The 14,553-nt window shown below is 35.9% G+C and overlaps 1 protein-coding gene across 2 annotated transcripts in view; it reads right to left on the bottom strand.

Annotated features, from left to right (window-relative positions):
- Positions 1 to 11,655: 11,655 nt before the first annotated feature.
- Positions 11,656 to 14,553, bottom strand: part of CRISPLD1 (cysteine rich secretory protein LCCL domain containing 1) — a 44,801-nt gene continuing 41,903 nt past the window's right edge. For both annotated transcript variants that reach the window (XM_008710814.2, XM_040625559.1), the window contains 2 exons: positions 14,387 to 14,517; positions 11,656 to 12,775 (listed from right to left, as the gene is read on the bottom strand). In XM_008710814.2, the coding sequence (XP_008709036.1) occupies positions 12,724 to 12,775; positions 14,387 to 14,517 (183 nt within the window). In that variant the 3' untranslated portion in view covers positions 11,656 to 12,723. The remainder of the gene's footprint in view (positions 12,776 to 14,386; positions 14,518 to 14,553) is intronic.

The raw sequence follows: 14,553 nt of genomic DNA, 5'->3' as shown, positions 1-14,553 counted from the left end.
GGGTGGGGTGGTGGGGGGATTAGAAGCACTGACTGCTTCTGCTGGTTGGGGAATAAAGATGGGTTTCCCACTCAGCCCCACTGCCACTACCCTAGCAAGGGAACCAAAGAATCTCCTGATTAAGCTAGTTGAGAACAGAAGGTCAATGCCTGCTTGAGCCCACCAACACCCAATGGGGCAACCAGAATCACTGGATTCTGTGAGGCAGGCATAATGAGGCATAGCACCTCTCTGAAACCATAAAGTATAGGGGTGGTTGTTTTGTTGGTGTTTGACTGGAGTAGGGGAGATATTGCCAAAAACATGTTCTATTGTCAGACTACTCTTTTTTTTTTTTTTTTTAATCTGCTTTCAATGTAATGCACCTACATCATGGGTATTCTTTTACTTTATGCTTCTTCTTTGAATTCTGAGTTCTTCTAGCAGTATCTTATCTTGCTTAGTCTTTTATATTACACATCCAGCCTGTCTAAGGTATCTAAACTGTTCCTTAAGCAATGTTTATGAAAATTTCAGTATCTATCCTCTTCTGTTGAATATGTTTACAGAAAATCTCATTGAAAGGTTGATATTGGCAAGTTTTTTCTATCTTCTCCATTCACAGATGTCTACTCATCTGTTGATACTGCAAGACAAAGTGGCTTATTGTTCTCTTTTCACACAACTTAACCTGTACACATTCTGTCTATGAAAGGAGTTTGCTTAAAAATGATTGTAGGGTAAGAAGTATAATGACATTAATAACTTTAAATATTTTAACCTTTACTTGTGGCTATTTTTAATGGAGTTCCTGAAAATATATTTTTATTATGACAGCTTAATTATTTATTCCTGATCTTTACCGTCATCTTTCCAAAAATGAAATCTTTGAGGTTTTATTACATAAGGTATAGAATAAATTATATGCACCTACAACATACAAATACTCATTTTATATATTATTACAAAAATTGTGTTATGTTAGTTATGATTATGTTATTCTTAGAATTCACTTATACTTTACTCAGGTTATTACCCTGTAATTAAACATTCTTAATGCAAGCAAACGTGTATCTTTATGTTTCAATGAACATATACTTTTTCTTTCACTTATTCTGTGAGTATTAGGGTCTTGGAAATAGAAGGAAATATTTTTCAACATCTGTTCAACTATCAAGTCCTTTTAATATGAGACTTTTTATCAAAGTGAAATAAGTTACCTGTTATATAGGGATAAATGGAAAAGATAGCTAGCATACATTTATCTATAGACATCTGAAGAAGACTCCAAAGGACAAGAACATACCAGCTAAATTTTGGCTCAAAAATGTTGAGAACAAAGACAGCATTTCCTTAACTCTTATGGTGGCATGTTTCCCTGGAAGTAAAACTTCATCTTGCTCTTGCAAGAACTGTACTTCTTCTAAGTGTAAACAATTTGTAAGAAGTCAATACCATTGATACTTTTAACTAAACACTTTTTTCATTGTATTGTGTTGTTTTAAAAATCCACGGAAGCAGGGGTGGCTCAGTCGGTTAAGCCTCTGCTGGCTCAGGTCATGATCCCAGGGTTCTGGGATCAAGCCCCGCACTGGGTTCCCTGCTCCATGGGGAGCCTGCTTTTCCCTCTCCTTCTGCCAGGTGCCCCCCTCCCCCGCTTGTGTGTTCCCTCCCTCTCTCTCTCTCTGTTAAACAAATAAATAAAATCTTAAAAGAAAAAAAAAGTTTTAAAAAAATCCATGGAAGCAATCGTTACGTGGCTATGAATTATACATGAATATTTTCCACTTTGATTCATCATTCTAAAATTTTTATTTTTCGTTTTAAGGAAAAGAATTCTCAAATCCTTTTCCCTTTCTTTTTTTCTCAACTTTTCCATGTCTCCTCTTTCCCCCCCAACCCCAGTTTTCACATCTATGTTTCTCCTTTCCAGTCAAGTGCTCCAACCAGTGGTCAAGGCTGCCAGTAAGCAAAGATTTACTCAACGTGTGAGGATGTGGAGGAATATTGGCTGCTGCATGCACGGGCTGGCTTTCTCTGGCAGTGTTACACTAACAGCTACTGTCAAATAGAACATCATATTGACCAAAAGAGCTGGTAAAAAGCCATTAGAACTAGCAGAAATTACCTGTGGCTTAGTATAATTTCTTACTTTTTTCTTTTTTTTTTTACTCCTTTCTTCCTTACAGGATTGTTATAGCTCTCCAATTGACACAAGGAAAGTGCTTAAATGGTTTCAATAAAATGACTCATATAAAGAAGGAAAGATAATTCAACATATCCAATAAAGATTATATTTATTAATAACTATTAGTAAAGAGCACATAAAGGAATTCTTGTTCATATTCTCATTTTCAAATGTTTGCAAAATCCTCACATTTATTGTATTACATGCCAAATGCTATAATTTCAACACTTTATCATTTGTGGTGTTATGAGGCAATAGAATGTGCACAGATATGGGGTGCCTGGGTGGCACAGCGGTTAAGCGTCTGCCTTCGGCTCAGGGCGTGATCCCAGCGTTCCGGGATGGAGCCCCACATCAGGCTCCTCCACTATGAGCCTGCTTCTTCCTCTCCCACTCCCCCTGCTTGTGTTCCCTCTCTCGCTGGCTGTCTCTATCTCTGTCAAATAAATAAATAAAATCTTTAAAAAAAAAAAAAAAGAATGTGCACAGATAAAAAGAAAGCATACATAAGAAATAAATTATGTCATGTGTTCATACTTCAATGGTTCTTAATGTTTATATACTGTATGTGTGTATATTCTTATACATAAATTCTTAAATGTGCAAATATTTATGGATAGTATCCCATGAATAAAAAAATATTTTTTAAATGATTAAAATATGGCAATTGCCAAAGAAACCCTGATTTATACTGCAATGTCTCCTGAAGGCTGTATACATTCAAAGTAGATCTTGCATTGCAATGGACTAACATTCCCTTAGCTAATCATAGGTGGGTCCACACTAGATCACATGAATTAGTACTTTTTTTTATATAAAGCAGTTAGTAGGTCAGACATTTCAAAGGATTACACTTCAACAAAGGAAAGGTATAGTGATGAACTCTCCTAGAATAACATGTGCCAGACATACATTAACACCTAACTCTGTGGTATCTAACGTATACAAGCCTCCAGAGCAGCTGCACATACATTTCTTTTTGAAATTACAGACAAATAAACCTGTCCAGATGCTTAATCTCTTCTGCATTCTCCCTGTTTTTATTTTTCCTTGTTATGTTTACCTTACTTTATTAACTTTAAGTTTTCCAGACTTCTGCCTAATTTAGCAACCGAGAACTGATCCCCACCATTTTTTGATCTTCCAAATCTCGGATACCCCCTATGCCTGGAAATTATGAAAGCAAAACTTGATGATTCATTGACTTTTGGTTCTAAGTGTCTCACCTACCTGTGTGACTGTAACAGCCCTGTTTCAGTTTGGCATCAACCAAATGAATGGAGGACTATTCTCCAAGTAGAGTCAGGTATTTAAAATAGTCTTTACTATTTACAACAATGTGATTAATATTTGTAGCAGACAGAGAGCTAGGAACTAAGTGAGAATATTATTTAAGTTCAGTGCACAGCTCAATGTTGAAACACATATTTTGCTATGCTATTCTTTTTGGTACTGACTACAACTTGTTGCCCATTTATATCAAGTACTTCTTTGTGATATGGTTTATACACTTATGTCATCAAAGTCCTATTTAGATGGACTAGGCTTGGTTTTGTAACAGGAGATAGAAAAAGAAAAGGAGCTCTCAAGGGGCTCTGTCTGAGGATGTGTATGGGGGGAGTAGGGACAAACCAGCACATCACACAGTGCATACGACATATGACCTCAGGTCATAGGCTCTAGGGATACAATTGATCCAGTTTAATAAAAAGAATAGAAATAATGGTAGCAGGAACTGCAGTTATGACCAAAAGCAAAAGCACAGGGTGTTCAAAATTATACCTGTGTTTCTCAAACTGGATTATTTGACAAAAAATGACTTTTTACACTGAAAATATAAAGATGCAAGACTAATTAGGAAAAATTTTAAAATATTAATAGTAAGCCATACCAAACATTAAAATATATTATAAAACAAATTAATAAAACAGGTTAGTACTGGCTGATAGCTAGGTAATCAGAAGATAGCAACAGATCAGAAGATAGAGCCAATAGTTATATCAAATATTTATAGGAATTTGGTTCAAATACTGCAACGTTTTCAAATTTATGTAGAAAAGATGAATTATTCAAAAAGCAGTGTTATAAAAAATGGACAGCTATTTGCAAAAATATAGCTGGACTTCTCCTTCCCTTAGTCCTTATACCAAAATAAATTTTAGATTGATTCAGCATTTTAACATAATAAATGAAAACTTTCAAGTGCTTGAAGAAAACATTGAAGATATTTTTAACATATGCTTGGAGTAAGATGACCCTTCTAAGCAGATGACACAAAATTCAGAAATCATTAAGAAAAGATTTGATAAATTTAATAATATACAAATACAAAGTTTAAAAATGAAAAGAAAAATGACTGGCAAAAGTGGCTTAAATTAATAAGAAAGTGTTAATTTCTTAATTAGAGTAGCATAATTTTACAAGTTCATATGCATATATGTACAAATTCAAAAATACATGCAAAGACATGCAGATCTGTGATTGTAAATGCATACGAAGCTTAGTTGAATTTATAAAGGGAAACCGGGAGTCAGAGTAATATATTTTTCATCATATATCTTTCAAACTTCTATATTCTTTTTCACTGTCATCATGGGTTACATTACCTCTTCTGAATAAAATACAATTTATAAAAATAAACATGTGTGACCTTCTGGTTCCAGCCATAGTAGAATAGCTTGTTTTCGACTAATCCTCCAGCATAAAACTATAAAAGCTGGAAAAATTTATAAACCATGGATTTGAAGGTTTTGGAAGGCATCCAATATAGAAAGGGCTTGAAGAGCTAACCTCCTTGAGAGAAAGGAATGTATAATGTGAGATTCATATTGTCCCTGGCCTTCCTTGCTCACTAAAGTCATTTTCCAAATATCAGACAAGGGAAAGAGAGCATAGGCAGGAAGTACGAGTCTTGCTGCACTGAGTATAGTGAGGGCAGATTTGGGGGCTCCCATACTGACTGCCATTTAAAGGGCAAACACCAGAGAAGGAAACCCCAGAGACAGAGTTGGGAAATTAGTATACGAATCTCCCCTAAATCATTGGCTAACTTCTAAATTGCAGAGAGTAAGACTTAGAAAAAAAATTTTTAAGTCTTTGTAGAAACAGAATGTGGGAGGCTAAAATGCTACAGCAGAGATCACAGCAGCCACATGGTATTGGGAGAATAGCTGGAGTTCAGACCCTGCCAAGGTGGGTGGCTTTGGTAAGACCCAAGACTTTAATCTGAGACCCCAGAAGGGCAACGCTGTAATATCAAGGCCTACCCTTGAGGAATAAAGACAAAAATAAAATAGCTTTAATGAAGATTAAAACCAAGCCTTAACAGGACCAAGGGGATCCACTAGTGCTCTGTTTTCCAAAAGAAAATTTAGCCCACCTGGAGGAAGATAACATCATTCTGAATTTCTATGATTTTGATCCAGTCCAAAGTATGAGGCTTTGCTCATCAAAGAAAAATCAAAGAAATCAAAGAAAAATCAAAGAAAAATAACAAAGAAAAAGAGAAATCTATAGGTGATTTCAATATTTTAGTTACTTGTTAGTTATTAGTTAGGTTGCCAAAAAATAAAGAGAAAGAGAAACCTTTAAAAGCAGCCCAAGAAAATCACACTTTGCTTTCAAAGGAGCACCCCCCAAAAAAATAAGTAAATAAAACCTGCAGCTTAAGGATCATCATTAGTATGGAAGGCAGAAAACAACAGACTATATTTAAAGTGATCAAAAAGAAAAAGACAATTCACCTAGAATTCTAACAAAAATATCCTTCAAAAATGAAGGCAAAGTAAAGATGTGTCAGAGAAATAAAAACACAGAACATCAGAAGTAATCACAAACACTGGAAAAGGTGAATGCAACTGAATACTGACTGATGTCTTGTAAGGCAGATCACAAATGTAGAAGTAAAATTTAGCACAACACAAGCACAAAAGGCAGGAGTGGGGTAAACAGTGAAACTGTTTGAAGACGCTTGCATTGAGAAGTAACAAATGTGCTAATTTAAAGGTAGACATTAATACATAAATAATGCATAATTACATTCTCTAGAAATTACCACTGTAAGAAAAATAAGAGAGCTAAACTGTTAATGGAGAAGGAAAAAAAGGAAATGTGAAAATCAATTTTAAAAAACCTTTAGAAGGGAGTCAAGAGGCCACCGTGGCGCTCTCCTGCCCTACTATTCATCAACTGCAAACCCAAAAGGAAAGTTGCAAGTTCATACCATTTTAGCTACCACTTTACTACACCAGCAGGAGGAAAAGATTCTTCCCTCCTCCCTACCACAGCCCAGCCAATGAGAGACAGTCCCAGCTCAGCCAATGAAAAGCCCCTATGGTCTGCACTCCCAGTTTACTCCAATGGACTTTTTGTTTATAACAGCCCTCACAATTTCCCCTTTCTTCTACGAAAAAGTGTTCCCCTCCTTTGTTCTGCAGACTTGCCTATGGTTTTGCTCTAGTTCGCTTGTCCCAGATTGCAATTCTCTGCTATTCCCCAAAAAAAACATTCCCCCCCCCCCCCGGTAAAATAACTGGCAGTTTTATTTATTTTGGCCTTTTTAAAGATTTATTTATCCATTTATTTAAAGAGAGAAAGAGAGCTGTGGGGAGGGACAGAGGGAGAGGGAGAGAAAGTCTCAAGCAGACACCCCGCTGAGTGTAGAGCCCTACTTGGGCTCTATCTCACACCGTGAGATCATGACCTGGACCAAAGAACAAGAGTCTTAAGCTCAACCAACTGTACCACCCAGGCATCCCAACTGGCAGTTTTAAGATTAACAGAATAATTAAATTAAACCTGATTCATCCAAAATAGACAAGAAAGAGGAATAAATGAATAAAAAACATATGTGCAAATGGAAAATATATACCAACCATAGGGGGTAAATATATTTCAGAGCTGATCAAGGAAAAATATATAACCATGGGTGGAAAGAGCACACACAAACTTTATTGGATAATGAATGCTTTGACTGGTTTGCATGTGGGGGGATAGTCCTCACAATATGAGACTGACCAGAAACAAAGTTGGGAGACTTCGGAGGAGGTGGAGAAGACAAGGGCACATAATCAAAGTGCCAGGGGATTGCATGAGGGACTTACATGTCTAAGTGATGTCCCCAGGAGCTCAGCGGGGCGTTTGTCTGGTTACTGGAAGCCTTCTCTGCAGTAAATGACTTCTTCAGGGCATTTGTTTATGACAAAAATATCTTCACACTTTGTACTTGTTCTGAAAAAAGATGTTTACATAAAGAGATTAGACTGTCTATACACCTAACCCAAAAGATGCTGGCTTTGGGAGGGGAAATAATTATTTAGAGCACAGAATCCAGAGCCATATTTTAACAGTTCAAATCCTGGCTCCAATATTTATTTTCTGGGTGATTTTGAGGAAGTTACTGAACGTCTCTTGTCATAAAATGAACACGGTAATAACAGTACCCTCCTCACTGGATTATAATGTGGAATGTGTGAGGGAATGTGTGAGTTTAGGTAAAAACTACTTAGGACAAGTGCCTGGCACAAATAAGCACTATGTGAAAATAGCTATTATTTGTAGTATTTTTAAAAAGCATTCCATAGGCTTCTAGTTCATACAGAAATACTACTTGTCTGGTTGCTTTGTAATGTCTTTGAGAGTGTATTATGCGGTAAAAGATGTATTTTTTTTTTTAAAGATTTTATTTATTTATTTAACAGAGATAGCCAGCGAGAGAGGGAACACAAGCAGGGGGAGTGGAAGAGGAAGAAGCAGGCTCATAGTGGAGGAGCCTGATGTGGGGCTCGATCCCATAACGCCGGGATCACGCCCTGAGCCGAAGGCAGACACTTAACCGCTGTGCCACCCAGGCGCCCCTATTTTTTAAAAAATAAGTTCTCATGCAACAAATAAATACGTTCCTAAACTGATACATTTAAATACCCAATTAGGTTTATTTCTTATTAGTGTGGCACTCACCCTTACACGTACAGTATTGGATTACACTACAATGACTTCTGATATTTTTTGAAGTTTGTGAGCAAGTATTCAAAGTATTTAGGCATCAGGACTCTTAACATTTGGTTTGTGCTCTTATTCCTGGCTGTATCTCAGGGAAATATAAAAAATATGATTGGAAATATAAAGAATTTATTTGAAATTAGTCACAGCTCTGATTTTGGCCAAGGTAGTGCATATTCCATTTTTTTTCCATCAGCAAACTGAGAGAATAAATGGTAGTTAGATGAACTCTAAAACATTTATCGAACACAGCATCAATCTGTGACAAATATAAATTTATACACACACATAAACTCACACACAACATAGAGGTTATCCAACTACAGTTCTCAAAGGAGCCTAAGATGTTTTGTTTTGTCGATTAAAACCATATCAAAGTTATGGGACAATTTCCAGCACATCTGTTCTGGATAATATTACCATAATTATTTCCTTCCATTGAACATCTCAGCAGTACCAAAGCAATAAGCCAAGTAGGTGCAAAAATCTTATTATTAGACAGTAACAACAGGCTCCAATTCCTTTCTATCTCTAATGTACGATAACTGAAGTCAACTAAACACTTCTGATGGGATTCTCTGAATTAAAATAAAGGTCATTTGTACTTAACAGCTATAAATGAACACTCACCTCTCACTAAGCGCAAATACAGGATCTGGCTTATTTTTATTACTGCAAGATCCAGTCTGCCCTCCCACCTGGGTCTGGGCAGTGGAGGATAGAGCAGGCCACAGGCAGGGACTTCTGGGGAACACACTGAGCTCCCAATGTCCACAATGCCCCAAAACAGAGGCCTGTTCCCCCGCTGCCATATCTCACAGGAGCTCCTTAGTCTTGCCATCCAGGGAGCTGTATGGAAGTCTTCTGAGGAGGCACCTCAAAGACCTGACTCCCACAAGGCCCTATGCGCCGGCCCGGCCCCTCTCGCTCACGTGGCCTTCCACACTCCGCATGGGGAACGCAGGAGGAGGAACCCCTGGCCCCAGGAGGATGGCTGGCTAGGCTGGGGTGGCTCCTGTTAACTCAGGCCTGGAGTTCCGGGATGCCTGAAGGAAGGCGCAGGGATAGTGAACTGTGTGGTTCGTGCTGACTCGACATCCAGGCTTCCAGAGATCTTCCAGGATCTGGGTTGCGTAGAACTACGACCAACCAAAAGCGTGGACTTGTCCGGAATACCCTGACCTACGGGGTCCCTCCTCCTCCACAATAGAATTGCGAAAGCCGCGAAAACCAGATCTCGCGATACCTCAGAGCCGACCCTCCCGTGATCTCAGAAGCCAGAGCTGGCGACCCGAGCTAGAGGAGATGGGAGCGACTTTGAGTTACAGTTGCCTGACGGGCTCTGTATCAGCAGGACGTTACGGGGCATGATGTAATCACCTTCCAGACTGAATCCACGAGAGAGTGGGTGTCCTCTAGTGCTTTTCAAAAATTCAAACTGATCCAATTTAGCCTTGAATTCTAACAAATTAGTGAAAGAATCACATTATTTGGCTGAACTATTTCTTCAACTCCTGAAAATTATGGTGCCAGGGTTGAAATATCACCTCAGATAAGTGTTTTAAATCATCGTAAACAATACGATTCTTTGTGCGGTAAATTAGTTTAAACCCCAAATCTGAAGTTTGATATGTTTGCAGAAATGATGGCCCTGTTTGTTTAGCTGCTATGTTCTTCAAGAGTTTACAGTTCTTTTAAAAACATTTTAGAAATGCTACAGAAGTCAATATTTCAAAATATAATATTGAATAGAAAATTATACATTATAATGAGCCAATTATCTAAGATTAGGAGAGAAATCTTTGAAGAATTCTGCTTTGCTTGAAATACACAGATCACTTTTACTAGATGCAGAACATCAAAGAAATAATACATGGTCTAGTAAACTTTAAAAGTTGAAATAATGTTAATACCATTTTGTAAGCATTGACCTCTGTTTTAGATCCACATTTAGAATGTTTATCTATGATCTGTTTTCATTAGCTATAGTGTCTTCTGCTGTGATAACATGCAACAACATTCATTTATGTCCTCAAGAATAAAATTTAAAATTATAGGAATATTCATTTAGCAATACTGACCATTTATTGTATTGTTTATTGTATTTTATTGTATTTTTCTCTGGGGTAAAGAGAGAAGAATGTTACAATTCTCAAAGAGCTTATCCTTAAGTTTAAAGAACTAAATATGATACAAGGCAAAATCTAAAAACTAGTATGGTCAAATTAAAAGGACATATTAGAGAGCATTATTTAATTCTTACCAAGAGAATTGCAGGAAAATTTCGAGGATTTCACATTAAGTGCTGAAGAATCAGTAGTGTAGCATGGCAGATACATAATTTCCCCAAGGTAAGTAATAGAAATGATTATAATTATATTAATAAGAACTAACATATATTTACCACATACTATGTGTTTCATGTTAAGTACGTTATACATAATATTTCAGTTAATTCTTAGAACAATCCCTATGAGGTATTATTCATCCCATTTTTCAGGTGAGGTAATTGAAGTGTAGAAAGCTAAGAAACTTACTCAAGGCCACACCTTATGTAGAAAAGAATAGGTAAGCAATATGGAGCAAGAGTATGGAAGTTCTTAAATGTTTTTGTAAGATGATTTGGTTTTCTTAAATAACAGAAACTTATGGGAAAGAGTAATTCTAGTGAAAAATTTAAAGAGGGATTGAAAAGGAATGGAAAGAAACAAAATGAGGCTTCAATTGGAGACATTGTAATAGTATAGGAAATTGATGGTGAATATCTAAACTAGAGAAAATATGAGAATCTTTACACTGACAAGAAAAGATGGGGTTTCCCTACTGGGGGGGTGGGGGGCAGTGGGGAGCAGAAGATGAATCTGGGTAAAGTTTTCATTTCAATCATGCTATTTAAGAAGGTAGAATGTGTCTTTGGGGGGGGAAAATGTTCCCACAGATCTGCTTTAAATTTTGATATTTTTCTACAAATGCTTAAGTTTTGACTACCTATATTTTGAACTACTTAATTTCTGCCCAGTGCTTGATAAGTGATCATGATATTATTTTCTTTACCATTTGCTCTCCAGCAATGGTCTCTGTGAGCCTCTCCTTTCTCGTTTTTCTATTATCCAGCTCTCTTGCTTTTCCAGATCTCTGCATATGATTTATCTCCCCTTAATCTTCTCCTAAACACGTAATCATTTATTTTCTGAAAATTTATGAAATATTTACTATCTTGTCAATTTTTTATAACTACTTTATATCCTTCAGATTCTTTCCTCATTTTATTCAAATTTTCCCTTGACACAATGCTCCTAAATAATATGATTGTCTTCTCTTTCATATACAAATACTAGTCAAGTTGACTTTGCAGACTTCTGGTATTAAGGATGTTATTTATACTAATGTCAATAACCCAAATTTAAAAGACTTAACAATAATTTTGTTAATTTAAAATGATTTCTAAATCAAAATAAGGAAGAAAGGGGACTAAAAATAATATTTTGAAACATGATTAATTTTAATATGTTTACAGGGAAAAAGTAAATTCACCAGCAGGAAAAAAAATACCAAAATTAACACTTTACAGGTTTTTAGTCTCAAAGCATGATACATTTTTCATAGAAACAAATATATCACCATCATAAGTACCATAATATGGCAACATTTATACACAAGGCCATTTACCATTAATAAAATCAGTGGCAATGGTGATACAATACATTAGTGTATCTTTGTTAAAATTTTTGCTATTATACTTCCTGGCCTGCAGGAGTATTTGCCAGGATACAAAAGAAAAATGTGTGACCTCACTTTGAACAATACATAGAAAGCTCTGGCTGCCTGTGCTTAACCCTATATTTACTATATTATCACTAGGAATGTTTTCATACCACTACTCTATCATGGAACAAATAGTTCATTCCACTTACTATTAAAGCCATTCCCAAGGAATCATACATTTTAATAGATTCATTTGGACATTAAGAAATTATTTTATACAAAATAAGAAGTGCAATATCAGGACATAATATTTGATATGCCTAAACTTAACAGAAGAGAAAAACTATACAAGTATTAAGTGGAAAACAATTTCTGATTATTTGGAGTAGGCAATGGCATAGTATTGAACTGGGGAAAATGTGATACTATGGTTCCTTTCATTTTTTAAGAATTGATTATTTTTAAATGCACCAGATGATTTTCTGAAGGCCATTCACATTCAATGTTTAGATTCATTTTATTAGTGGCATATACAAAGCACCATATAAAATAACATGTGAAATGTAGAACAATCATGACTATGTAATTAACTATAGAAATAACTGCTAAGAAAATATAGCAATATTTAACACAGGATTTCTAAAACCATTACATATTACTTCTCCCAAAGTTAATAATGTCCCATGTTTAATTTTTACAGAATTTATCTATCAAGATTTATATGCATTTGGCACTTTTTGGGGGGCTGAAAATAATTGATATCTTCTGTACAGTAATGTTACAATTTTATACAAACTTCAGAAATATGGCATTTGGAATAGTCTTTATGATCCTCTTCCAAGTGTTCCATTTTACACAACAGCAAATACTCTGAATGCCTTTCCTCCTGGAGGATTCTGTAAACTGCAAAAAAATACAGAAAGTATATTGATGTCATCTCCATATACAAGGCTCCAAATAAATCATGCTTACTTATGACAGTCAAGAAAGCAGCTCTATGAATCCAGATGGCCAACTTTCTTAGGCTACTATAATTGATAGTTATTGGAAAGCTTGAGTGAGGATGACATAATTCTTTATATCTTGGTTGTATGCTGGGCTGCAAGTTTACTAAAATTTAAGGTGCACAGTGGTAATAATAGTATTTTATATAGAACTTAACAGATTCTTAATCAGAAGGGGGAATGAAACATGAGAGACTATGGACTATGAGAAACAAACTGAGGACTACAGAGGGGGGGGTGGGGGAATGGGATAGGCCGGTGATGGGTAGTAAGGAGGGCACATATTGCATGGTGCACTGGGTATTATACACAACTAATGAATCATCGAGCCTTACATCGAAAACCGGGGATGTACTGTATGGTGACTAACATAATATAATAAAAAATCATTATAAAAAAAAAAAAAAAAAGAACTTAACAGATTCCAGATCATGTTTTCCTGTATTACCACCTTTGATTTTAATAAAATCTGATTTAATAAAAATCCTTTTTACTGAGGGAATATTAAGATCCAGGTTTACAACTGACTGATATGGTTAAAAGTTAACTGCAAGTTAAGAAGACAGTGATACTTAAACAATACTCTAGAGTACTATTATTTTTGAGCACCTACTATGAATTTCCCAGGCACATAACAGATGCTACATGCAAAGTTGTCTTTTTATAAAGATGGCACTCAGATGGTTTTGTGTAAGGCAATCTAGATACCTTTCATAGCACTATCCTTGGGTGTCCTTTATAGAAACTTTACTGTATATATGAAACCTCCATGGGCAATTTTAAAGAACCCAGTAAACGTCTAAAAGTTAGGGACTTTTCTGTATCTATACAATATACATGAGAGTTAATGTTACTTCCCCAAGTACAAACGATTGAAAATCACTATAGGTTCTTTGCTCTTAACTTTTTTAAATACTTGATAAAGTAAATCATATGAATTTTCCCAAACCACTAAAATATATTAATACTAATGGACTGAATAGTATGAGATGACCAGAAGGCATTCAATTATGTCATACTAGGTATCCAACTTCTAATCAAAAAGAGAATTTGGTTCTGGGGAGAAATCAGACTCATTCTTTTGCAAATACTTTGTCATATAACTGGATTAGAGAAATATTCAGCGCCCTGCTCACCTAGAAAGAATTAGATATAAAAACTAATCTAGAAAATCCAAAAGAGGATGAAAGAAATTTCCTTATTATAAAATCAATTAACAAAAGAGTGGTTCTGACTCATAATCTGATTTTCATGTTGATTTTTTATAAGCCTGTAGGAGACAGGCACCTCTGGTACTGCAGCTTCACCCATCCAGGAAAACAAGCTACTACACAGTGTGTGTGCAAAGGAAACACACTGGAGCAGCCACATAACTCCAAACCCACACTAAAGTGAGTTGGTTGTAAAGCAAGTATAAAGGGGTGTGTATGTATGTATAGAGAGAGAAAGAGGAAGAGAGACTATAAACATACAAAGTATAAAATATATACGTATACGTTTTTAAATTTACCTTTCTGAGAAGATTCCATTCTGAAAAGAAGCAGTGTAAGTCTTTCTTTTGTCCACAGGCATGACGTCAACATAACCACCATGATTTCGAACCACCCCAGCATGTACCGCTGCTCTGCAGATACTGGACAGCTGAGAGCACAAGGAAACACCCATCGTTACTAGGAA

This window comes from Ursus maritimus, unplaced genomic scaffold (assembly GCF_017311325.1).
Source record: "Ursus maritimus isolate PB19 unplaced genomic scaffold, ASM1731132v1 scaffold_9, whole genome shotgun sequence".
Classification (NCBI taxonomy): Eukaryota; Metazoa; Chordata; class Mammalia; order Carnivora; family Ursidae; genus Ursus; species Ursus maritimus.
This window is presented reverse-complemented; position numbering and strand designations above follow the sequence as displayed.